Raw genomic sequence first — 23,008 nt, 5'->3', positions numbered from 1 at the left:
AGCACGTAAATTTTAATTTCAGGAACCTGTATTAGAGATAACGGATGGTGATTTAGATGATAGTAATAGATTGTATAATCTAACGTTACAAGGTAAAAATAGTGAGTTATTTTATATACCACCTGGTAGTATGACATTATTTTTATACAACTCAACATACCTGGATAGAGAAAATACCAGGTACATTAACTTACAGGTAAATATGTATTACTTATATCGTATTACATTCATTTTTTTTTTTCTATTACAATCAGATCATTTTCGGGCTCCGTTACCGACTGGAATTTTTAGATTACCCTTGTATGTCAACATTTTTAAATTCTGTTTCATTCTGACATGGGATATTGCCCGTTAGATTCTGACAGCAAGATTTACGTTACCAATTGGCATTCGTAGATTTCCGTTACCCATTGGCATTCTTATATGACCGTTATATGTGAACATTTAAATTCTCAGTCACATACTGATATTTTAAATGTGTGTTATATACTGATATTTTAATGGGTGTTACTGATATTTTAAATGTGTGTTATATACTGATATTTTAAATGTGTGTTATATACTGACATCTTTTTTATATGTGTATTATGTAATGATATTTTAAATGTGTGTTACGTACTGATATTTTAAATATGTGTTACATACTGACATCTTTTTAAATTTCCGTTACAATCTGATATTTCAAACGTGTGCTACAAATTGACATTTTTCATGTCTGTTACATACTGTTAGCTCAAATGTATGTTACAATCTTCAATTACGTCAATAGTGTACCACAGTACCGGGACTTGTCTCTAAATTAAGACATGGGCTGTATCTCTGAATGTTGATATTTTGAATTTAACTCTGAATTTAGATAGTGTTGTATGTAACTCTGAAGTTAGATTTTTGTTACATTTTAACTTTGAATTTACATACTTGCTGCATTTTAACTACGGATATTGATAAGTGGTGCATTTTATTTATAAATGTAGATCGTTGCCGAAGGTGGCCAAATTACAACACAAGCAGAGTTGATAATAGAGATTGAAGACGTCAACGATAATACGCCGGAATTTGTGTCCTCATTAAACATGACGGTTATTCCCGATTTAAAAATTGGTTCTGTGTTGGGAAAAGTTGAGGCCAAGGACGCAGATGATTCAGAACCAAGTAACCAGATAATTTATATCTTACAATATGGTGGTATTGACAAGATAAACCTGAATTCAAAGACAGGTAGGCAATTTATTGTTATTGGCAGTGCTGTGCGTCATCTAAATTTTGTCTTCAAGATATTCACAAAATCGCCCCATTTCTTCCATGATCAAATATCCACAATGTTAGCGTTTACATGGCTTTATGATGTTTCAGAAAATCAATTTGACATTTTTTGCTATACTGGATCACATGATGTACTCTACACCAGGGGCGGCCTCAAGAACGTGCTTAATTTGACGTTCTTAAAAATGTACACATTATTATAATGTTCATCAGTCCTTTGACTGACCAAGGTATGCCCCGTATAGCAATATAAAACATTTTTCTAGGGACTAGAACTCCTGAATTTGTATTTAAGTCTGATGAAATTACAATCTGTAAACCAGCGGTCTATCTTATTTCAGGTGAAATTATTTTGAAGAAGAGCTTTGTTGATGATCCACTTCAATCGGAATTTAACTTGGTGATAGAAGCAAGAGATATGGGGTATCCTGCCAGGACATCCTCGACTACTGTTCAGATCGAAGTCCCGTTAAACCAGCCACCTGTGGTACCAGAGAGTGTGTATTTTACGCTAGAAGAAAATGTTGCTTTAGGAAGTAGAGTACAATCACTAGGTGTAACAGATCCTGACAGTACAGATTATCTCGAATTTAAACTTCTAGATAAAACAGGTATGTCTAGTTAAACCTGCATCATGCAAGAGCTAAATCTGCCTATTGGCCTTTCTTTGGCCCTTACATGTTATCTTAATTATTAATTATACATTAATTAACTTATCAAGAATATAATCATCTCTCGATGCCATCTTAGTCTGCGATATTTAATGGATTTGAATACGTTTTATGATGGATGGTTTAAGGTAAAAATATTATCGTGTCAATGCTGTAATGACGATCCAGGCTAGCCGAAAATTGAATCACAAATATCTCTATTCAGAGTGAAGCAATTTGACTGAAATTTTCGGCATATTTTGTTTTCATTATCTGTTTTTTAACTATTATAACGCGAACTGTCAGCTCTTTATCTAATATCACCTAATACCCCTTTAAATAAAAAAAACCCGTACTACTTGTCGTACCACTTCGGCACCATGACCCCCCGAAATCGAGACCTATTCATAAACCAGTAATTGTTATTACATATTATTTCAGTGCCGTTCATGTTAGATGACCAGGTGTTAAGAACAGTTGACGTAATCAATGCAGAAAGGAATTCCCAATACAGTTTTAAAGTACTAATTATAGATGAGGGAATTCCCAGTTTTACCGTGACGACATTAGTTAATATTAACGTCACTGATGTCAATGATAACATTCCCCTATTTAAATCTACACATTATATGGGCAATATCAAAGAACATGGATTAAACAATAAAGTTAAAATAGTAAGTGAATTTAGGTTTTTTTTTTTTTGTAAATAATGGATAAAAATCAAATATTTATGAAAGGTGCTTTAAATATATGCACTACTCAAATTTATGGATTAGACTCGATGAAAATTCTTCATACGATTAACTATAGGTGTTCAACATAATCAAACTCATGCACGGTATTAAGTTGGTAGCTATCCAGTATTGAACTATAAGTGAAATGACAGATCAACAAATGTATATTTTAGAATCCACCAATAGTAATCGAAGATGCGGACATTTCTAGTCGACCAGAAGATTTGAGATATGTTTTGGTCGGTGAGCATGATGATATGTTCAGAATAAACCCATTGACAGCAGAGATACAATCAGTCACACCAGAGGATTTAGATTGTGAAAAGAAATGTTTGTATAATTTGAAGGTGAGCATTGTCACAATAGATTGGGAACAGTAGCTCTTAAATACAATAACCTAATACGACAATACGGATGTGACGTTACTTTTTAATGTTGGGGTGCCATTATTTCAAATAGTGCACTGGCAACGTACATTATTTTATACCTGATGAAATATTGGACTTACGTGACGATTTGACTCAGAGTCACGTGCAGGATAGTGTCTGTATTTTAAGTTGATTAATGGTCTTGAGCGAGAAATTTTGTAATATATTTAAACAGCACTTGGACTAACGTCCTTGTGCAGTATCAGAATATTACCTAATGTCTCGATCATTTATCGACACATACCGCTGTGGCTATGTAATGAGTCTGGACATGGATATAACTCTTTTAGGACTAACGTAATTTCTTTGATCAATACGCACATGTCTACCGTTTAATACAATTGGTTAACGGTAGACATGTTTATAATGCTAAATATGGTATATTGATGTTGGATGTTACGTTGTATTTTTTCAAAGTTTAGGCTAATGCGTATGACAGCTAGCTGTGGGCGTGATGTACAGTTGGCCGAACATTGGCTAGGATTACAATACAATAATGCATCGCATGGAGGCAACTGATTCTTATTTACGCTACACGTTGGAGTTCCCCAAGGCCCAATCATCGGCCCTTTATAGTTCTTTGTATGTCTCCTATCCTTTCAAGTCACAGATTCGCAGACGAGTTTATTGTCCTTTTCATGTGAATGGCCCGAATCTGTACATTTTTCTATTTCATTATTTTGAGTATGTTGATGTACATTAACAAACTGAAACAAAATGATGATACTTTTCAAATCAAAATTTGATATTCAAAAGTTTGAACAAATACCTTTTATGGATATTGTGACCTGTATAATCAATCCAACCAAGTATATTATGTGATGGAATATACCTTGTCATAACAGCAACATGTAGTTGCTCTTTATTGTATTGGATAACTGTGGAAGCTAGTTATTGACATGAAAATAATCCATGTGGTACAACTATGCTTAATTAGTATTGGCTGTAAGTTAACGCAAGGTCTCGAGCCCCCTGTCGTCCATGTTTGATGTTTCCGTGTGTATCAATTTGGTTTTGAATGAAGGAAATCTTGGGTTTTTTTTCTTTTATATTTCGTCTTCTATAATTTAGATTAAAGTGGCAGATGAGAAGGGTATAGGATTAAGTTCCACAGTACCTTTAACCATAACTATAGAAGATGTCAACGATCAGGCTCCTACTTTCGATTTCATTTATTCAGTTCATCTGAACATATCAACTCTACCTGGGTGGCAAGTTGTTACTTTGAGAGCCACGGATAAAGATTTTATATATCCCAATAATCATATAATATATTTATTAGAAGATGGATTTGGGAAGTTCAGCATTGATTCTAAAACAGGTACAGCGAAACGTCTTCTCGAAATTTTAAATTAGAATACAATGAAATCTCGTTGTTAAGACCAGTTGCGGTATAGATACAAATTGATCTTAAAAGTGAGGGGTGGGGAGGGGGGTCTTTATACCGAGTTGTATACCAAGGATACAGACTTCATAATATGGCCGTATACGAGATTAGCCCGTAATATGGAGGTGATCGTTAAATGAGTATTCACTGTTTAACACGATTTGATTGTTGGCATATGTCCGCTTCTTGTCACCTTATTTTCTCTCTGTTTGACTAGCTGTTGATAATAATCATGACAAAGTGCAGGGTGTAGGGATCCGTTTTTAACCCGGAAGTGGTGTTTGACGGTTCACACCCTACATACTCATAGCCAGTGGTTAAATAAAGATGGCGAATTTTCATTCGCATTGATTTGCAATGTAGGAATTACGCTGAGGATAAAAAAAACAAGTCATCGTTAAATATTTCTGAAAATGACACCCTGTTACACCATGTTTCGTCTTTTTTTAAATTATATTTCCCTTTTCTGATGCGTACGTACAGGTGAAATATGGTTGACCCATTCGCTAATGGACGGTGAAGTACAGGATAAATATGAGCTGAAGGTGTCCGCAATAGACTCGGGAATACCAACCCAGACTGGTATCACAACAGTAACAGTTAACGTCATTAGAAATCATCCACCTTCCGTTAATCCCGTCTACAACTTTTTGGTCAAGGAAGATCATCCAGTGAGAAGTTTTGTTGGAGTGATAGAAGCAAAAGATCCAGAAGGATTAGATAATATACAATTTCGTATCAACGAAACCGGTAAGTCGTTGGCTATTAATATTTGGTGAGAAATCAATGCGTTTGATAGGCGAGCTCTTATTATATGGTAAGTTGTATTCACCTAAGATATGACGAATCATTTGTTCGGGTGAGGTGAATCGTTTACTCCTTGGATGTGGTAACTCGTTGGCTGCTGGGTTATGATAGGCCGTTCGATCTGGAATATGATAAGGCGTAAACTATTGGGATCTATCTATCTGGGATTCCATAATGTTTAGATTCTTATGGGATGGTAATTCGCATGGAGATCGGTTTAGTGTTGACAGTTTATTTAATTACTCATAGCCTAGAAGTAGGGGTGCTTTATCTGTATGGGGTAGACAAGAGTCAAACTGTCACAGTTTGTCCGTATTATTTATTATTACTACAGCATATTTATAGTGCGCCCTTTCATATAACGTGTTCAGGGGCACTTTACAAAATGACAATGTAATCATAAAAAAGCCCAACATGATTATGGACATGTTAACGATCGTATACAGAATCAGTTAAAAGCCTGATTAAATAAATGTGTTTTAAGTTGTTTTTTTTAAAAATAATATAGAGATGTACAACATCTTAAACTAACTGGTAGAATATTTCATAAAAAAGGGGCTTGAAAGCTAAAAGAGCGCTGACCCTTTATCGAGTGTTGATTATGTTTGTCTAGACTGGGGTTGAACTATGAATAATTTGGTATCCTCTTTACTATCCAATCAATATCTCACAAATTCTTTAACTATTGATCTTTAATCAATAATTGTATTAAATGTCTTTTTTTATATCTTTATTAATTTGTTCAAGAAATGCCGTTTTACATCGGTCCAGAATCCGGAGAACTCTTCTCAACTGCTGCATTAGACAGAGAAAAAGATGCGATGTTCACGTTTAATGTTTACGTCATCGATTCGGGCGTACCAGCATATACAGTGACGTCAGCAATAACTGTATACATTGAAGATGTGAATGATAACCCTCCCACATTTAAAGATGGCGATTATACTGTTTATTTGCCGGAAAATGAAGTCATACAAGAATTGAAATTTGTAAGTTTTATTAAACTGGCGGTTACAAAGAAACTGCACCACTGTACAATCGGTTAAAACAGTTCAAAACACGAATTTCTTACCTCATTTTAAGTAACTCAGACATCAGGTGCGGTACTATCATCGTCTTCAAATTCTAACTACCAAGTTTTTATTTACGTTCACTGTACCTTGGTCTCTCGTCTTACCCAAAAGACACGCTCCTTGTTATCAAGCTCCATTAACAATGTGCGAACCGGACCTGAAGACTCTCGACCTACGCATATGTCAGAGGGTACATGACATCTTGTCTTTCGGATGGAACGACAAACCGTGGGTCCTTTATTTCATTCCAAACCCGAGTCATTCTAAATTTGTTAATGTAAAGCATAGCTCACGTACCGCCGTACGTGTTATGGCACGCACCGGTGGTAGGGTTTCGAGCTCGCAAATCAGCCGCAAGAAACCGGGGGCAAAAAGTCTCTACGGCCCGTCTACGATCTTCTACGATGCCGATCACACGTAAGTGACGCGTAAGTCTCACGCACGAGCTTACCAAATTTCCCCCCGTGGACTACCCGTAGTAGCACATACGGCGGGTTGTATAAGCTAGGCTTAAGATAGAAATATAACAAACATGTTCCGCTTTTAGCACAATTCTCTTCAGTAATTAAATATTCTTTTCTATAAACATACAACAGAAACCGAATGTGTCTGACAATGACGCCACACCAATAAATCAACAAATCAAGTTCTTTCTGGAAGATCCTAGTCAATTATTTCACGTGGATGAATTAACAGGACAAATAGAGACCAAGTACCCAATGACGTTTGACTGTGAAAAGCAGCATACGTACAATATTACCGTAAGTATGGTATATCAAAATAGATTTATATAATCGAATGCCTTATAAAACAGAACGTTATTTTATCCTCTGCAAGTTGCGTGATATCATATCTGTTAATGAACCGATTTTTATTTGTGGAATCCGATACAATACAGTAGTTGATTACCTGGCGTTTGCACGGGTAGAGTCCTTACAGGAGGTTCGTGAAGTAGAATCTCACCGAAACAGGAAGTTATATAATAATGCAACGCCACCTGGCCTGTCGCTCCCTGGCTCTAGTTGCCCTTATACCACATGTGATGGCCACGAGGCAACCCTAGCGCAACCTGTCAACCATGGTACAGACATATAAACAGGCAGACAACCGACACTTACAAATAAAATTAATATATTTATTTGTTCCACAGTTAATTGCACAAGATGGCGGTGGATTGAAATCGAGTAAACAAGTCAATATTCATATCATGGATAAAAATGACGTAAGACCAATAACCCGGAAAGAGTTTAATTTTACGGTCCACCCTTCCAGACCTCGGGGTGCTGTTGTAGGTCGAGTAACAGCTGAAGACTTGGATTATACGGAAGAAAATCAGCAGTTGACATATATTCTCAAAAATGGTGGTCTAGGGAAATTCACCGTGGATGATGGGTCGGGTTTGTATTTATGCAATAGTTCACATGCCATTGAAATGTATATAATTATTTAGTATCGAATTACAGACATACATTATTCAGGAAATTATCATATTTTATTCAAGCTGCAATCAGTTTGTTGGTTTTATGAATTTAATTTACATTATGTTGATTCCAGTCACCCTTTTGATTGGGCTTCTATTATACCCTTTACATTTTTTATGGGTCTGTGCCTGTGTGTTCGTTCGGTCGTTCCCAGAGTTTTACGTCCACTTCCACGTTCCACCAAGGGTGATATCGTAGACAATCCTGAGTGTTGTAGGTCGATTGTATTTATACAGTAGCCATGGTAGCTTAGTGGATAGTAACGCACTTGCTCACTAACCAGGGAGTGTCAGGTTCGAGGCTGGTATTTGGTGTTTTAAGCTTGGTTCCCCATTGTCACTGGTGCAGGCAGGACAACCTGGCAAGGCCAAAAAGCCTGCATGTAAACAAACCTTTGGCAGTTAAAATACAGCGAAGAGTAGGCAGCAAAATTTCTTGCATAGCACGCCCACTGGTTCATGCATCGATTCCATCATCACATAGCACGCTCCCTGGTTCATGCATTGATTTTATCATCCCATAGCACGCCCACGGGTTCATGCATCGATTCCATCATTACATAGCACGCTCACTGGATCATGCATCGATTCCATCATCTCATAGCATGCAAACTGGTTCATGCATCGGTTCCATCATCTCATAGCACGCTCACTGGTTCATGCATCGATTCTACCATCTCATAGCACGCTCACTGGTTCATGCATCGATTCTATCATCTTCTAGCACGCTCACTGGTTCATTCATCGATTCCATCATCTCCTAGCACGCTCACTGGTTCATGCATCGATTCTACGATCTCATAGCACGCTCACTGATTCATGCATCGATTCTATGATCTCATAGCACGCTCACTGGTGCATGCATCGATTCCATCATCTCATAGTACGCTCACTGGTTCATGCATCGATTCTACCATCTCATAGCACGCTCACTGGTTCATGAATCGATTCTATCATCTCCTAGCACGCTCACTGGTTCATGCATCGATTCCATCATCTCCTAGCACGCTCACTGGTTCATGCATCGATTCTACGATCTCATAGCACGCTCACTGATTCATGCATCGATTCTATGATCTCATAGCACGCTCACTGGTGCATGCATCGATTCCATCATCTCATAGTACGCTCACTGGTTCATGCATCGATTATACCATCTCATAGCACGCTCACTGGTTCATGCATCGATTCTACCATCTCATAGCACGCTCACTGGTTCATGCATCGATTCCATCATCATAAAGCACGCTCATTGGTCCATGCATCATCACATAGCACGTTAATTGGTCCATGTCGATTGTAGCACGCTCAGTAGCCTGGTTCATGCATATAAATCCGAATATACTTTTATTAATTGATTCATTCCAGGTATCATAACATTATCAGACTCCATGCTGGCTCATCCATACAAGGACGCTTACCAGCTTTTAATCGAGATCAAAGATTCTGGAAAGCCTCGATTATCCACAGAAACACTTGTTAACATTATTGTACCTGTGGATTCGTCTCCTAGAGTACCAGCTGTGATTCACATCCAGATAGAAGAGAATGTTGTCCCTCCGATAGTGGTTGGAAAAATATCGAATAAGGAACCGATTTCGAAGGACGGGTCTGTAAAACCACTCCATTTTCTTATGTCGAATACTACAGGTATGATCTAATTAACGTAGACTTCTACTTTGTTTTATTATGTTGAATACAACTTTCGATTAACCGCAAGGCTGTACTTTATTTTTACATTCGAACACTACATAATATGATCCAATTAACTTAAGGCCGTACTTTGTGTTCTTATATGGAATACTACAGGTATAGTCTAGTTTACGTAAGGCTGTACTTTATTTTCTTATGTCGAATTAACCTCAAATGCTTCGTTTTCCCCCCTGTACTTTATGTCGAATACTACATATATGGTCTAATTAACTTAAGGCCGTACTTTGTGTTCTTATGTGGAATACGTAGTCTAGTTTACGCAAGGCTCTACTTTATTTTTATATGTCGAACACTACGTACATAGGGCTGTACTTCTTATATGGAATATTACATCTATAGTCTAGTTTATGTAGGGCTGTACCTTATTTTCTTATGTGGAATTAATCTACAATGCTTCGTGTCCCCCTTAACGAAATGTGAGAGATTTGTAATCTCTTACAGACTTCAATATTGTGATAACAGTTGAATCTCTAAAAGTAATATCCATCTAAAAATCACTTCTGTTCAGTATATAAAAAGACATGATGAATTGAAAATTTGTTAACATCCTGCAGGCAATACAAACGGCATTTGGTAAAAGGCCAGCGCAGCCTGAAATCTTTAAAATTAACTGTTGATATTTTGATTATTCTATAACAGTTTAACGTCCGCTTCCACCAAGGGTGACATCGCAGTTGTCTTATTTTGTGAGAAGGCACATATATCTCTAAGCCACATAGATTCACACCAGTGATCGAAACTACGACCGCAAGCCAGAGGTGACCGGCCAGATAGAGCTCGAAACGCGACACTCTAGACCACTAGGCCATCCCAACTCTCCTGACAACATGTAATCTTTACCGTTGATATTTTAATTCTATTTTCTTAAATGAATGTTAATAATCAATTTTAGCGTTGATTACGCCGTGGTAAATCAAATATTTTCCGAGAATCGCAAATGAGGCACAGAAATGATAATTATGTTGCCAAATCTTGTCACGTATGACTATCCATTAGATAATATCTGATACGATTTATATAAAACAGATTATCACACTGTTTTATAATTATTAATTTCAGCACCCTTTGTCATTGATGAAAAGTCTGGAGACATCACGTTAGTTCGAAGACTGGATAGCGAGACTATAGACCAGTATACATTTGCAGTAGACGTGGTTAAATACGGTTATCCAAATTATACTGTCACCTCTCAAATTATCGTAGAAGTTGTAGACGTTAATGACAATTATCCAGTCTTTAGCTCACCATCAGGTTATATTGGACATATTGATGAAGATTTGTTATCCAGACCACCATCTACAAAAGTTAAATTGGTAAATATAGCTCAAACTATTCTTTGTTAAAATAAGTGATAAATTTTTTGTTCAAATTCTACTATCGCTATTGCATGTCTTCCCTAATCAAATTCTTCTCTATGTTTGTATTTCTGATTTGTTCATTGTTTGCTGTGCAGTTATCTTTCAATATATACTAAAACATGATATTACTATTCCGATATTATATATTTTAGAATGAAGGTATATTTGTCAGTGATGATGACGCCACACTAGATAATCGTGAGATTAGATTAAGATTAATAGGTAGTGTATTATTTGATGTTGATGATATGAAGACTGGTGTAACTGTAATTAAGCCTGGCTTCCTCGATGCTGAAGATGCTTCTGTCTTTCATCTGCTGGTAGGTGGAACTGTAATTATTATAAACAAACTCCTATGGGTACATCTATTGGTAATGTCCAATTGTTAAAAATTAACAATGTGCTATTGATATTTATCCGTTGTCACGTAGGGGCTGGTTTGCTATCCAGGACGTCTCTGGTTTGATCCCGGTTCGGAATGAGGAACTGCAGCCTTGGGACGAAAAACCGCTTTGTACCATTCTCAACAAATTAAAGATTCCCTGACATTTGGAAATTCAAATTGGAGTAGCCCGTACTACCGCTTTCTGGCACACTGCATGACGTATGTCAGATCTGTGTTATTAGGCCAACTTGAAGTTTGGTCAAAGATCACGAGATGTAAACAACGCTAGCGCTTATCCCAATCCTAACTCTAACCATGGACCTAGCCACAATGCTTATATTAACCCTAACCTACAATCTCGCCAAGAATCACGTGCACTAAACTTATTTACATCTCAGCGACCTTGACGAAAATTGAGCTGGCCTTAACAAAATAGATTTAGCCGTTAGCTCAATCGCTTCAGAAAGGTACGACGTTAAACCCCGTTTGCTTTTATAATATTAATTACTAGCAGGATACCCGGCTTCGCTCGGGGGTCATAACTCCGAAACCGGAAGTGGTAGACTAACGCCACCTGGTCTATGTTACTCCCCGCTCCGAGCTACCCCAAATTTCAGACTCGGGGCAGACCTAGTGCATCCGCGAACCCCGAACAGACTGGCTCTGCTCGGGGGTCATAACTCCGAAACCGGAAGTGGTAGACTAACGCCACCTGGCCTATGTTACTCCTCGGTCCGAGCTACTCCTATACCACAAATTTCAGTCTCGGGGCAGACCTAGTGTAGCCGCCAACCCCGAACAGACAAATTTCGCTCGGGGGTCATAACTCCGAAACCGGAAGTGGTAGACTAACGCCACCTGGCCTATGTTACTCCCTGGTCACCTAGTGTAGCCGCCAACCCCGAACAGACCGGCTTCGCTCGGGGGGTCATAACTCCGAAACCGGAAGTGGTAGACTAACGCCACCTGGCCTATGTTACTCCCCGGTCCGAGGTAACCTTATACCCCAAATTTCAGACTCGGGGCAGACCTAGTGTAGCGGCCAACCCCGAACAGACAGACAGACAGAAAGACAGACAGACAAACGATAGTCACAAATACATATATAGATTTAACCCGTGTCATTGCGACCATCTCACTTAGACATTTTAGAGAGTTTTGAATTTTGAATTTAAAATATTATTGCATAAATAGCCAGGCTGATTTTGAACAAAAATATGGTTAAATGGGTGATGACTGATGAAACCGGACGTTTTTCTTTATTGTAGTTAGAAGCTAGAGATATGAATGGACAAGGTTTGATAACAACTACTAATGTTACTATTTATATCGATGACGTCAATGATAATCCTCCAGTATTTGAAGAAATAAGTGATGACATAAGTATATCCTACCTGACGTCACGTGGTACCAAAATAGGAAATGTTACCGCTACAGATAGCGATGTTACTCAACAAAATAGTCAAATTACGTACTGGTTAATTGACGGTGGTTATGCAAAATTTGATATACAACCTGAGACTGGTATGTAAAAAAATTTACTATCTGCCCTGATGCTTGCATTGGAAGACATATTTTGTAGGATCAGTGAGAAAAGCGTATTTATAATTCCCCATGCGTTGAATCATATATTGTTTGCATATAATAATCTCGAACTACTGCTGTGCACCTATCTTAACTTCGGCAGTCCGGGCAAAATTTACCTCATTGTACCTCTATGGCGTATGCCCGTCTTCATTATCCCAGTTCTTGAGAAGAAAGTAGATTGCTAAACCCCACTTCATTACAATTTTGCTTGCTTACCTTGGTGTGGATGAGACTAGATGATATAATTTAACATGTTCATTAAACAAAACTGTTAAAACTTCCGGTTTAAAGCAAATCAAATCCAAATGAATGGATAATCACAAACTGACTTATTGAGTTGATCATACCGTTCTATGCAACACAATTTTGGTGATACGGACGACCGTTTAAAGCAAATCAAATCTAAATGACTGGATAATCACAAACTGACTTATTGAGTTGATCATACCGTTCTATGCAACACAATTTTGGTGATACGAACGACCGTTTATATATTACCGTTATCTTGAAAGAACTGCTTGTTATGTTTTACAGGTGATGTGATCGTAGCTGATGATTTGTCACGTGATCCATGTTTAGAAATGTATTCCCTGTCAGTATTGGCTGTTGATAACGGGTTTCCTCGATTATCGTCCAATATAACGGTGAATATAACAGTCTCGATCAACAAGCCACCCGTCCTTGAACCAATAATAAATGTCACTGTACTGGAAAATGAAAACACATCAACCAATGTAGCCCAGATTAACATAGAAGATCCCGACTTTGATATAAATAAACATGAGTCGATAGAGTTTTACCTGGATGATATTGACGGTAAAGTACTTAAAGATTTGTTTTTGTATTAATTCTCCTTGTATTAGAGACACGTCTTCATTTAGAAAAAAATAGCCTTACTGAAATTCTGTAATTAGCAGAATATTAAAACTTTACACTCAGGAAAAAAACTCAATAAAAAATATGGGAAATCAGAAGACACCATAGTAAATTAAAACGGTCAAAATTTTCACTCGTTATAAAAAGTTGCGGTGTCAAAAGCCACAATACTAAAATTTAAATGACCCAAACTTTAAAAACTGAAAAATCCTGATCCGTCACGGTTACAAAATATTTTAATTTAATTGTAAGCCTAATTTAAAGAATGTTATCATCATGTAATTAAGCATGTCCGATTATAGAATAACATTATTATTACTTTTTTGTATAAGACACATAAACATGGCGATATACAATCAATAGAAATCACACGTTCCAAACTGCATCAAAATTGGATATTGGAAATGAAGAAGATTTCTTAGACATGTAATCATAATTGCGTAATCGCGTCCAGATATTCTTGAAAAACCCAAATACACTTTGCTACCTTTGTCAGTGCGGCTTGTCAGTGCGGCTTCTATTATTTCAGCACCATTTGAGTTGGATAAATACAGTGGTATGTTGCGAACAAATGGACCAATAGATAGAGAGATGACAGATCATATGTCATTCATGGTGCGTGTTGTCAATGATGGTGCGCCACCTTATACAGCTTCTACCATGGTAACGGTTTCTATTAATGACACGAACGATAACCCACCCATCTTTTCTTCACCAACTGGTTACCTAGTGCACATCCCGGAAGATATAGGCAATAACGAGGAGGACAACCTCGTAGAATTGGTATAGTTCAATTTTTACAAATCTTTCTTTGTTCGAATCTGTATTTCAAAAATGCTAACATTAAGATGTTATCTTGATACTTTGGAGGAGGGGGGATGGCTGAATGGTTAGCGCGTGTGCGTTGTATCATATTGTCTGTTAATGAGTCAACTGGCGTGGTTTCGATTCCCTGGTTGTACGTGACAAGAAGTAGGGTCGCGTGTCCAACCTCGTAGGTTTGCTCCTGGTCCTCCGGTGTCCTCTCAGTGCTAAAGAACCCTACTCACAAGCGAATTATTGAAATAAAATTGAACCATGTGCTATTCCCGAATGGTCCTGGTTTGTGTCGATTGGACGTTAAACTTTCAAGAAACGTTTCAAAACAGAATATTATATATTTAGAACCAGGAGTTTCGCGTCACAGATGAAGATAAAACAGAAGATAATAGAAATATTGTAATAAAATTAATTGGAGATGGTTCGGAGAAATTTGAATTTGATCAAGAGACTGGAAAGCTCAGAATATTGATGCCTGAAGACTTCGACTGTGAGACAAAATGTCGATATGAATTTAAGGTATGTAACTATAACTTTATTAATAGACTGGTTATATTCCATTATCAAATCTTCTACCCAGGAGTATATGCTTCTGTAATCGGTCGTTCGTTTCTAGAGTTTTACGTCCAATTCCACCTAAGGTGATATCGTAGACAAGCTTCTGTAATCCAAGTTCAAACCTATATCACAGGGGCGGAGTGAACGGGACGCATGCGTCATGGGTTTAGAGTTTGTGTGCACCCTTGGGTTTTTACATGTCGAGTGGACGTTAACCCCCCTCTCTCTCTCTCGCGTTCTCTCTCTCTCTCTCTCTCTCTCTCTCTCTGTGTCTCTCTCTCTCTGTATATCGTGTTGTCAATTCGATTTTCAAGGCTATAATCCTAACTATAAACACATTGCTCAACCAGTGTCAAACATTTACCATGGCTTAGATATGTTACGAATCGACTCTAGCATGTTCCGCACAGTTGAAACCATCCCGAAGCTCCCTAACGTATGATTATTTTGTGCCCTCGCGGAATCTTGTTCCACCTGTAACATTAGCGGTTTTATGTCTCATTGACTTCAGGTAATAGCCACAGACCAGAACGGAGAAGGTTTATCTACATCAACCAATTTAACAGTTCAGCTATTGGACGTTAATGATCACAGACCAATATTCCGGCAGCAGAATTATACATTTATCATCAACCCATCAACACCCCATGGTTTTATTGGGGGAGTGTCAGCTGATGACGAAGATGCCACGAATCAAAATAACCAGATCACATATCTACATAAATCTGGGGGGTTTGGTAAATTTTATGTAGATCCAAATACAGGTAAATATGATATAATATTAGACGGTAATTTCCTTTGATCAGTAGATTAACTCAGGTACGATGTTAGTGTGCTATATCCATACCCAGTGCGAACACAGCCAGATGATGATACCATACATAAACCAAATATAAGACTACTATGACATAAACCAAATACGAGAGTACTATGATATAAATCAAATATGTGACTACTATGACAAAAGACCGTACCGTGTAATTATGCTACACATAAAGTCAATACAAGGTAATTATGCTGCACATAAAACCAGTACAACGTAATTATGCTAATCATAAAACCAGTACAACAAGGTAATTATGCCACACATAAAGCCAGTACGAAGTAGATATGCTACGATATAAGACAATACGAGTTAATTATGCTACACATGAGGCTAGTGCGAGTGCGTTATGATACACATAAAGTCAGTACGAGTTAATTGCGCTACACATAAAACCAGTACAAACTAAATATGGCATGTATAGTGTTGATGTTGGTAGTTATGCCACACATAACACTGCGCTTGGATACGGCATATAAACACGGTAATCTGGTGACCTTTCATAATAATTGTAAATTATTCGGCATTATTTAACACTCGTTGTGTCCAATAGAAATAGAGTATGAGTGTCTACTCTTTAACTCCGTGGGCGGGTAGGGGGCTTGATTTGTGGTAAATTCAGGTTTTACTTTTTGATGTTTCTAATTTCGACCTGGTGTTGAAATTGTGTGCTCACTTTGTTAACTTCTTTTAATATCTGTGTGTTCGTTGGACAATTATCTGCATCAAATGCATTGTATTAAACTTTACAGGTGAAATTCACGTCGTCGATTCTTTGATCCGAGAACCAAACTTAGACCAATATCAACTGGTGATCATAGCTCAAGATAATGGCGTCCCACGTCTCTCGTCAACAACAAACATTACAATCGACGTTCCGGTAAATCACCCTCCAGTAGTTGATATTTATCGACATGATATAGAGGTACCAGAAGACGTCCCTAGAGGCCACAGACTAATCAAGATAACTGCTAAAGATAAAGACATACGTCAGACATTGACTTATGTATTGAAAGAGAAACGAGGTAGTTTTTTGATTCAATCAAACACGATTAGGTTATTCAGATACAAATTTACAAATCTGAATAAAAAAAATATTGTTTATAAAAAAAACCCACATCTTTCTATTGACATGAAGTGGGGTTCGCTTTCCTACTTTTCTACGAGGGGCGGGGGCTGAATGGTTAACGCGTGCGCGTTGGATCAGTAGTTCTGTCATTGAGTCAAGTAGCATAGTTTCGATTCCCCACTTGTACGTGACAAGGAGTAGGGTCGCCTATCCAACCTCGTGGGTTTTCTCCGGGTCCTCTGGTTTCCTCCCACTGCTAAAACCCCAACGCCCAAGCGAATTATTGTAATGAAATTGAACCATATGTTAATCCCGAAATGACCTAGTTTTTGTCGAGCGGACGTAATATTAAATCACTGTACGTTACATACATGTACACAGATGGGGACATAGCTTAGTCTGACAGATGTTAACGGAGAATTCAATTCAGACTTTACTGGTTTTATAGGGCCTTTCTCCGTCAACCCAGTAACAGGTTGGCTGCAAGTCAAAAGAGCTCTTGATAGAGAGAGCCATCAGACCTATAAACTGCACGTGCTTGTTAAAGATGGAGGAGAACCGGAACTGACTGCAAGTTGTGAAATCAGAGTTACCGTTCTTGATGTTAATGATAACGATCCTATATATGAAGGTGGAGATATATATCAAGGTTTTGTAGAAGAAAATATTAAAGATAACAAGAAACCCCAGATTGTTCGTTTGGTAACTTTAATTTTATAATTTATAGTACTTTAAATTTCACACATACTTAATAGCTACGGGTTGGAGCAAAGTGGAATGGGGTTTAACGGTTAATTAAAAACAGCATACGACATCCATACTACCGGCTAATGAAGACATAGCATACATTTGTTCTAGTATATACGGGACGCCTTCCCCTGCGAGGCCACACGCAGGATGGACAGGACAACAACTGTGATATCAAATTTGTTATCCAGTTCAATCGAATCCTCATGTATTTATTGCAGTTTTTTTCTTCAGATTATTAGATATCAAAATAATGATTTAAAAAATGTTAATAAATGCAACAAACAAGGTATTCAGAATAACCCTAATTATCGAAATGAAATGAGGTTTGACGTCCTATTTTGCTACTGATGAAGACGGGCATACGCCATGCCATGTGCTATGAAGGAAATTTTATCGTCCTATCCGGTCAAATATGCGTTGTCCCTTGCCAGACGCCCGCCCTACACAACTGACAAGGAGGATCCGCTTCAGAAAATCCCGATGAACTATCTTGGCCAAAAACGGGACCTCCTGGTTAGCGAGCCAACGTCTGATTTACTGAGTCACCGCGGCTCCACCTAATTACCTAAATTACATGCCTTGTCGTATTTACAGCTATAGTCTACTCTTATTCTATCTTGCTGTGGGATCCAACCATATAGTATTTTTGTATTTTAGGAGCGGAATATTAGTGTCAGTGACCATGATGCCACTTTCATAAACAACAAAGTCAAGCTATATCTACACGGTTTGGGTAGCAACCTGTTTAAATTGGACTCTAAAACTGGTCAAATAGTAACAGCTAAAACAGCTAACATTGACAGAGAAATTCACGACTTCTTTCATTTTAAAGTAAGTTTGGTTGTGGTAAATAAATGGAGAAAGGACAAAGACAGATTTTAGCTATCAACAAATAAAAAGGCTACATTCTTAAAATATATTTGATTTTGTGAATGGGGGTGTGGATACAAATACAAGTATTCACATTTCTCGTTTTATTAGGAAATGAAATTAAATGGGGTTTAACGTTCTATTGTTTTACTTCGACTGGGCTAATGAAGACGGTCATACGCCATACAGTGTGCACTACGGCCTATTCTTCATCGATTTCCACCTGTTAGTGAGTCAAGTGTCTATGTATACCTGGTCCTCTGTTTTTTGCTCCACCCGAACGACTAACAGGGAACGCCGCGCTTATGTATCCCGATGAACTTTCTCCGCCAACCCATGACCTTCATGTTAGTGAACCAGCGTCTTACTCAAGGTCTACTGGGGCTTCGAGAGGACCTGATACCGTGCATGTTTTGTCTTCCTTAGCCAAATCGGGGCTGAACAGTAGGACGTTAGACCCCATTTCATTTATTTTTTATTTATATGTTGTAGATAGCTGCAGTTGACAGTGGTACTCCGGCCAGAACATCAACAGCTACGGTGTTTATATCAGTTGTTGATGTCAATGACAACCATCCCGTCTTCTTGTCTTCAACCATCACCTTTACTGTACCGGAAGAGATAGAACCAGGTGGTGTGATAGGTCGAGTAATGGCGGTTGATAAAGACGCTACGCAACCTAATAATCTACTCCTATATCTACTTGAAGATGAGCCGAGTGGCAAGTTTAAGGTTGATATAAATACAGGTAGGAATTCGGCCGCGAGCTTGTCTGCGATATCACTTCGGTGGAAGGGGACGTTAAAAAAGCTATTTCACACACAGCCGCAAGTTCTCTTAAGTCTAATGTGTGCGGTGCGGTTCTCCCGCAATTGCTATTAAACATACATTATGCAAGAGCTAAATCTGCCTATTGCAGGTCTTTTTTGAGGCCTAAAATGTTATCTAAATTATTAATTAGACATTAATTAACTTATCCAGGACATAACCAACTCTCGATGGCATCGCGTAGCGGGGTTTCGATTCCCTGCTTCTACGTGACAAGGAGTAGGGTTGCCTGTGGGTATTCGCCGGGTCCTCTGGTTTCCTGCAACTGCTAAAGACCCCTACGCGGAAGCGAATTATTGAAATAAAATTGAACCATGTGTTAGTCCCGAAATGACCTATTTTGTGTCAAGTGGACGTGAAACCCCATTGATTTTTCTTTCATTGTAATATACAAGCAGCCAATTTCTCCCATTAAACTGGATTAGACCCCTTGTTTATTTTCTTCAAGATTGTCCCTATTCGCCCTTTAAATATGCACATGTATTATGTATTATTTTTATTTTCAATATCATTTATTTTCACCAGGCACTATTTCTGTATCTGAGGGATTTTTCGCATCACCAAGAAAATCTATATATAGATTTAACGTGACTGCTCGCGACCTGGGATTCCCTGCAGGTATTACGTCATCCGAGGTTACTGTTCGAGTTCCGGGAGTGGATTACAAACTTCAGTCGACTACACAGGAAGTGCCGCCAACCCAGACAGTGATGGTGTTAAAGGAAGAAGTTCCAAATGGTACCGTCATTGGTCGACTTGATTCTGAAATAAATCACCAGATTAATAATATTCAACTAGATCCTGCCAACAAAGACCCAGGTTAGTAACTATTCCTCGGTCTTGTAATGACCTCACATTTGGAGAATTAGTCTACGTCACCAATCCGCGATGGTCGAGCATGCTGCAAGACCTAGATTAACCAGTGGAAACTTATGTTGTAAATTATGCAGATTGAAGTAGTACTAAATTCACAACGTACCTCAACAAAGATAGGGTTAAACCTCGTCGCGATACTAACAAAGTGATTTCATTTAAATGTTTCAAGCTTTTGGACACAGATCATGTTTCAGAATTCTGTGTGTAGTTGGGTTTTGTTTTTCTCTGTCTTGTTCTGGAGCTTATAGATAATGACTCTATATTTATTTCAGTCCCATTTACTGTGAATCGGGACGGAACAGTCGTAACCAGTGGTAGAATAGACCGTGAGACTGGACAACCTTTCTACAAGTTCAAAGTTCTAACTGTTTATAACTGTACTCCCCAAATCAACACAACTCGTGACGTCACAGCAATAGTTGATGATGTGAACGACAATCCGCCGTCATTTCCTTTAGATGAATATACCCATACCGTGTCACGTGAATTTCCTAAAGATAGTGTAGTGGCGACACCTGTAGCATTTGATGAACTTGACGAAAAGCCGTCTGCTTACAGTTATTCTCTATCCGGTCCTACAATGGAGTGTTTTGCCATCAACAAAACTAGCGGCGTTGTCACGACAACAGATCAGATACAAAACCTGACTGCGCCTCAGATTCTATCGTACACCGTCACTGCACGTGATATCCATAATCCTGTACTATTTGCTAGAACGAGGCTAAGAATTCACGTAATACCCAATAATAGTTCCAATAATATCAATAATTCTTGTTGAAATCAATGTATATTCATGTAGTAAATATTTGTTAAATTAGTATATAACGCACACTGTATCTATTACGTAATAAAAACGTCAACCATGTTATATAAGGGAAACTGTTAAGCCTAATCCCGGCACTCATCTGATCCCATTGGTTCAACCGTTTAACGTCCTACTGGTCTGCTCCGATTGGGCTAATGAAGACGACGTGCATACGCCATACAGTGTGCTATGAGGGAAGTTTTGCCCGTACAGCGGCGCTCTGGCCTATATCGAATTACAACTGCCAAGGGATCTTTTACGTGTACATTAATGTGTACACGCGAGCTCAGTTTCTCGCCCCATCCGAACGACTAGACAGCTCTTTTTGTCAGACCTTTCGTCTGACAAGGGGAAACCACGCTGGAAAACTCCGATGAACTTTCTCGATCAACACCTGGATCCAAGACGCGATCTCCAGGCTAGCGAGCCAGCGTCTTAGTTACATATATAGTCACCGTGGCTTCCGAACACCTTTTAAGTTAAACGAGGGTCAGGACGGATGGTCTGACAGTAAATAGCGTCTAATCGTTCGGTTGGGACGTTGGCACAATTTCTCTCGTAGCACTTTTCCTACATGTCGTCATAAGACCGGATAGTGTAGAGAAGTCGGGAGATAAACCCTGTTTCATTCCATTTGTAAGACATTTGAGATCGCAGTCCACTGGACACAAACTAGATCATTTCGGAACTATCATATTGTTTAATTGTATTTAGCAGAAGAAGGAAACCGGTGGACCCAGAGAAAACCCACGCGGTTTAACAGGCGACCATACACCTTTCCGTGTAAAAGTTTTGGATCGAAACCATACACCTTGGCTCAATGATATAAATGGCACAAGCTAGACCATTCGACCGGCCAACCCCACATTAGTGATATTCGTAACCGATAACAATCAATGGTCGTTATTGTTCTTAGTGTTTAACGTCCGGTTCCAGCGAGAGTGATATCGCAAACAAGTTGTCTTATTTTCATGTGGACGTATATTGTCGTCGCCCCTGTCCGTCTGAACGTCCGGACGTCCGTCCGTCCACAATTGTTTGTGGACACTCTACAGGTCACAATTCTTATCCGATTTTGACGAAACTTGAAATATAGGTTTATCTCCAAAAGATCTCGGCTGCTGTCGATATTGGCATGTATCGGATCGAAACTTCATGGATTATGGCCCCTGTTTGTACGAAAAATCACGTTTTTAGCTTGTGGACCCTATAGAGGTCACAATTTTTATCCGATTTTGTTGAAACTTGAAATATAAGTTTATAACCCAAAGATCTTGGTTCCTTTCGATATTTGCGCATATCGGACCATAACTTCCTGAATTAATGCCCCTGATTGTACGAAAAATCGCGTTTTTAGCTTGTGGACCCTATAGAGGTCATAATTTTTATCCGATTTAAAAAAAAAGTATTATTATATCATCGTTACACCCTAAGGACGACTGCGTTCGTATATCGTGAAAATCGGCCCAAAATTGACAGACAAAATGGCCGCCGTTCGTTCTCAAATAGCGTAAAAAATATGGTATATCAAGGTTGTGGACCCTATAGAGATCACAATTTTTATCCGATTTTGTTGAAACTTGAAATGTAAGTTTCTTGATTGTAGGAAAAATCACTTTCTTGTTAGCTTGTTTTCTATCCATCTCTCGAAAATGTGGGCGTATCCTACCTGGCAGCCGCTGGTTATTAACTTAGGGCAAGCGCAGGGTCTTTCCTCCGGGAGGAAACCGGAGTAACTGGAGTAAGCCCACGAGGCTCACGCCAGGGACGAAACCAGGTCCGCAAGCCAGAGGTCACCGGTCAGCTAGAGCTCGAAGCACGACACTCTAGACCACATCAATGGCCGTGCAAAGTAACATGTTATATTCA

General features: G+C 38.5%; 1 protein-coding gene across 1 annotated transcript; it reads left to right on the top strand.

Annotated features, from left to right (window-relative positions):
• The first annotated feature begins 968 nt into the window (after positions 1–968).
• Positions 969–21,207, top strand: LOC130010541 (protocadherin Fat 4-like). The gene is made up of 23 exons (XM_056098807.1): positions 969–1,218; positions 1,605–1,874; positions 2,355–2,587; positions 2,821–2,994; positions 4,147–4,396; positions 4,946–5,212; positions 6,017–6,258; positions 6,939–7,103; positions 7,493–7,739; positions 9,191–9,472; positions 10,595–10,848; positions 11,046–11,213; positions 12,547–12,802; positions 13,400–13,681; positions 14,271–14,524; positions 14,906–15,079; positions 15,630–15,882; positions 16,694–16,966; positions 17,459–17,712; positions 18,418–18,591; positions 19,123–19,378; positions 19,984–20,277; positions 20,607–21,207. The coding sequence occupies exons 1-23, from the start codon at positions 1,074–1,076 to the stop codon at positions 21,110–21,112; spliced, it is 5,673 nt and encodes a 1,890-aa protein (XP_055954782.1). The 5' UTR covers positions 969–1,073; the 3' UTR covers positions 21,113–21,207.
• Positions 21,208–23,008: the final 1,801 nt, after the last annotated feature.

This window comes from Patella vulgata, chromosome 2 (genome assembly GCF_932274485.2).
Source record: "Patella vulgata chromosome 2, xgPatVulg1.2, whole genome shotgun sequence".
Lineage (NCBI taxonomy): Eukaryota > Metazoa > Mollusca > Gastropoda > Patellidae > Patella > Patella vulgata.
Note: the sequence above shows the minus strand (reverse complement) of the source record. Positions and strands in the feature narration are given on the sequence as shown.

Excerpts from the sequence above, each read along its gene's own strand:
- LOC130010541 (XM_056098807.1), top strand. The coding sequence starts at position 1,074 with ATGACGGTTATTCCCGATTTAAAAATTGGTTCTGTGTTGGGAAAAGTT. Across the intron at positions 7,740-9,190 it reads CACCGTGGATGATGGGTCGG|GTATCATAACATTATCAGAC; the intron begins GTTTGTATTTAT and ends GATTCATTCCAG. Across the intron at positions 10,849-11,045 it reads CATCTACAAAAGTTAAATTG|AATGAAGGTATATTTGTCAG; the intron begins GTAAATATAGCT and ends TATATATTTTAG.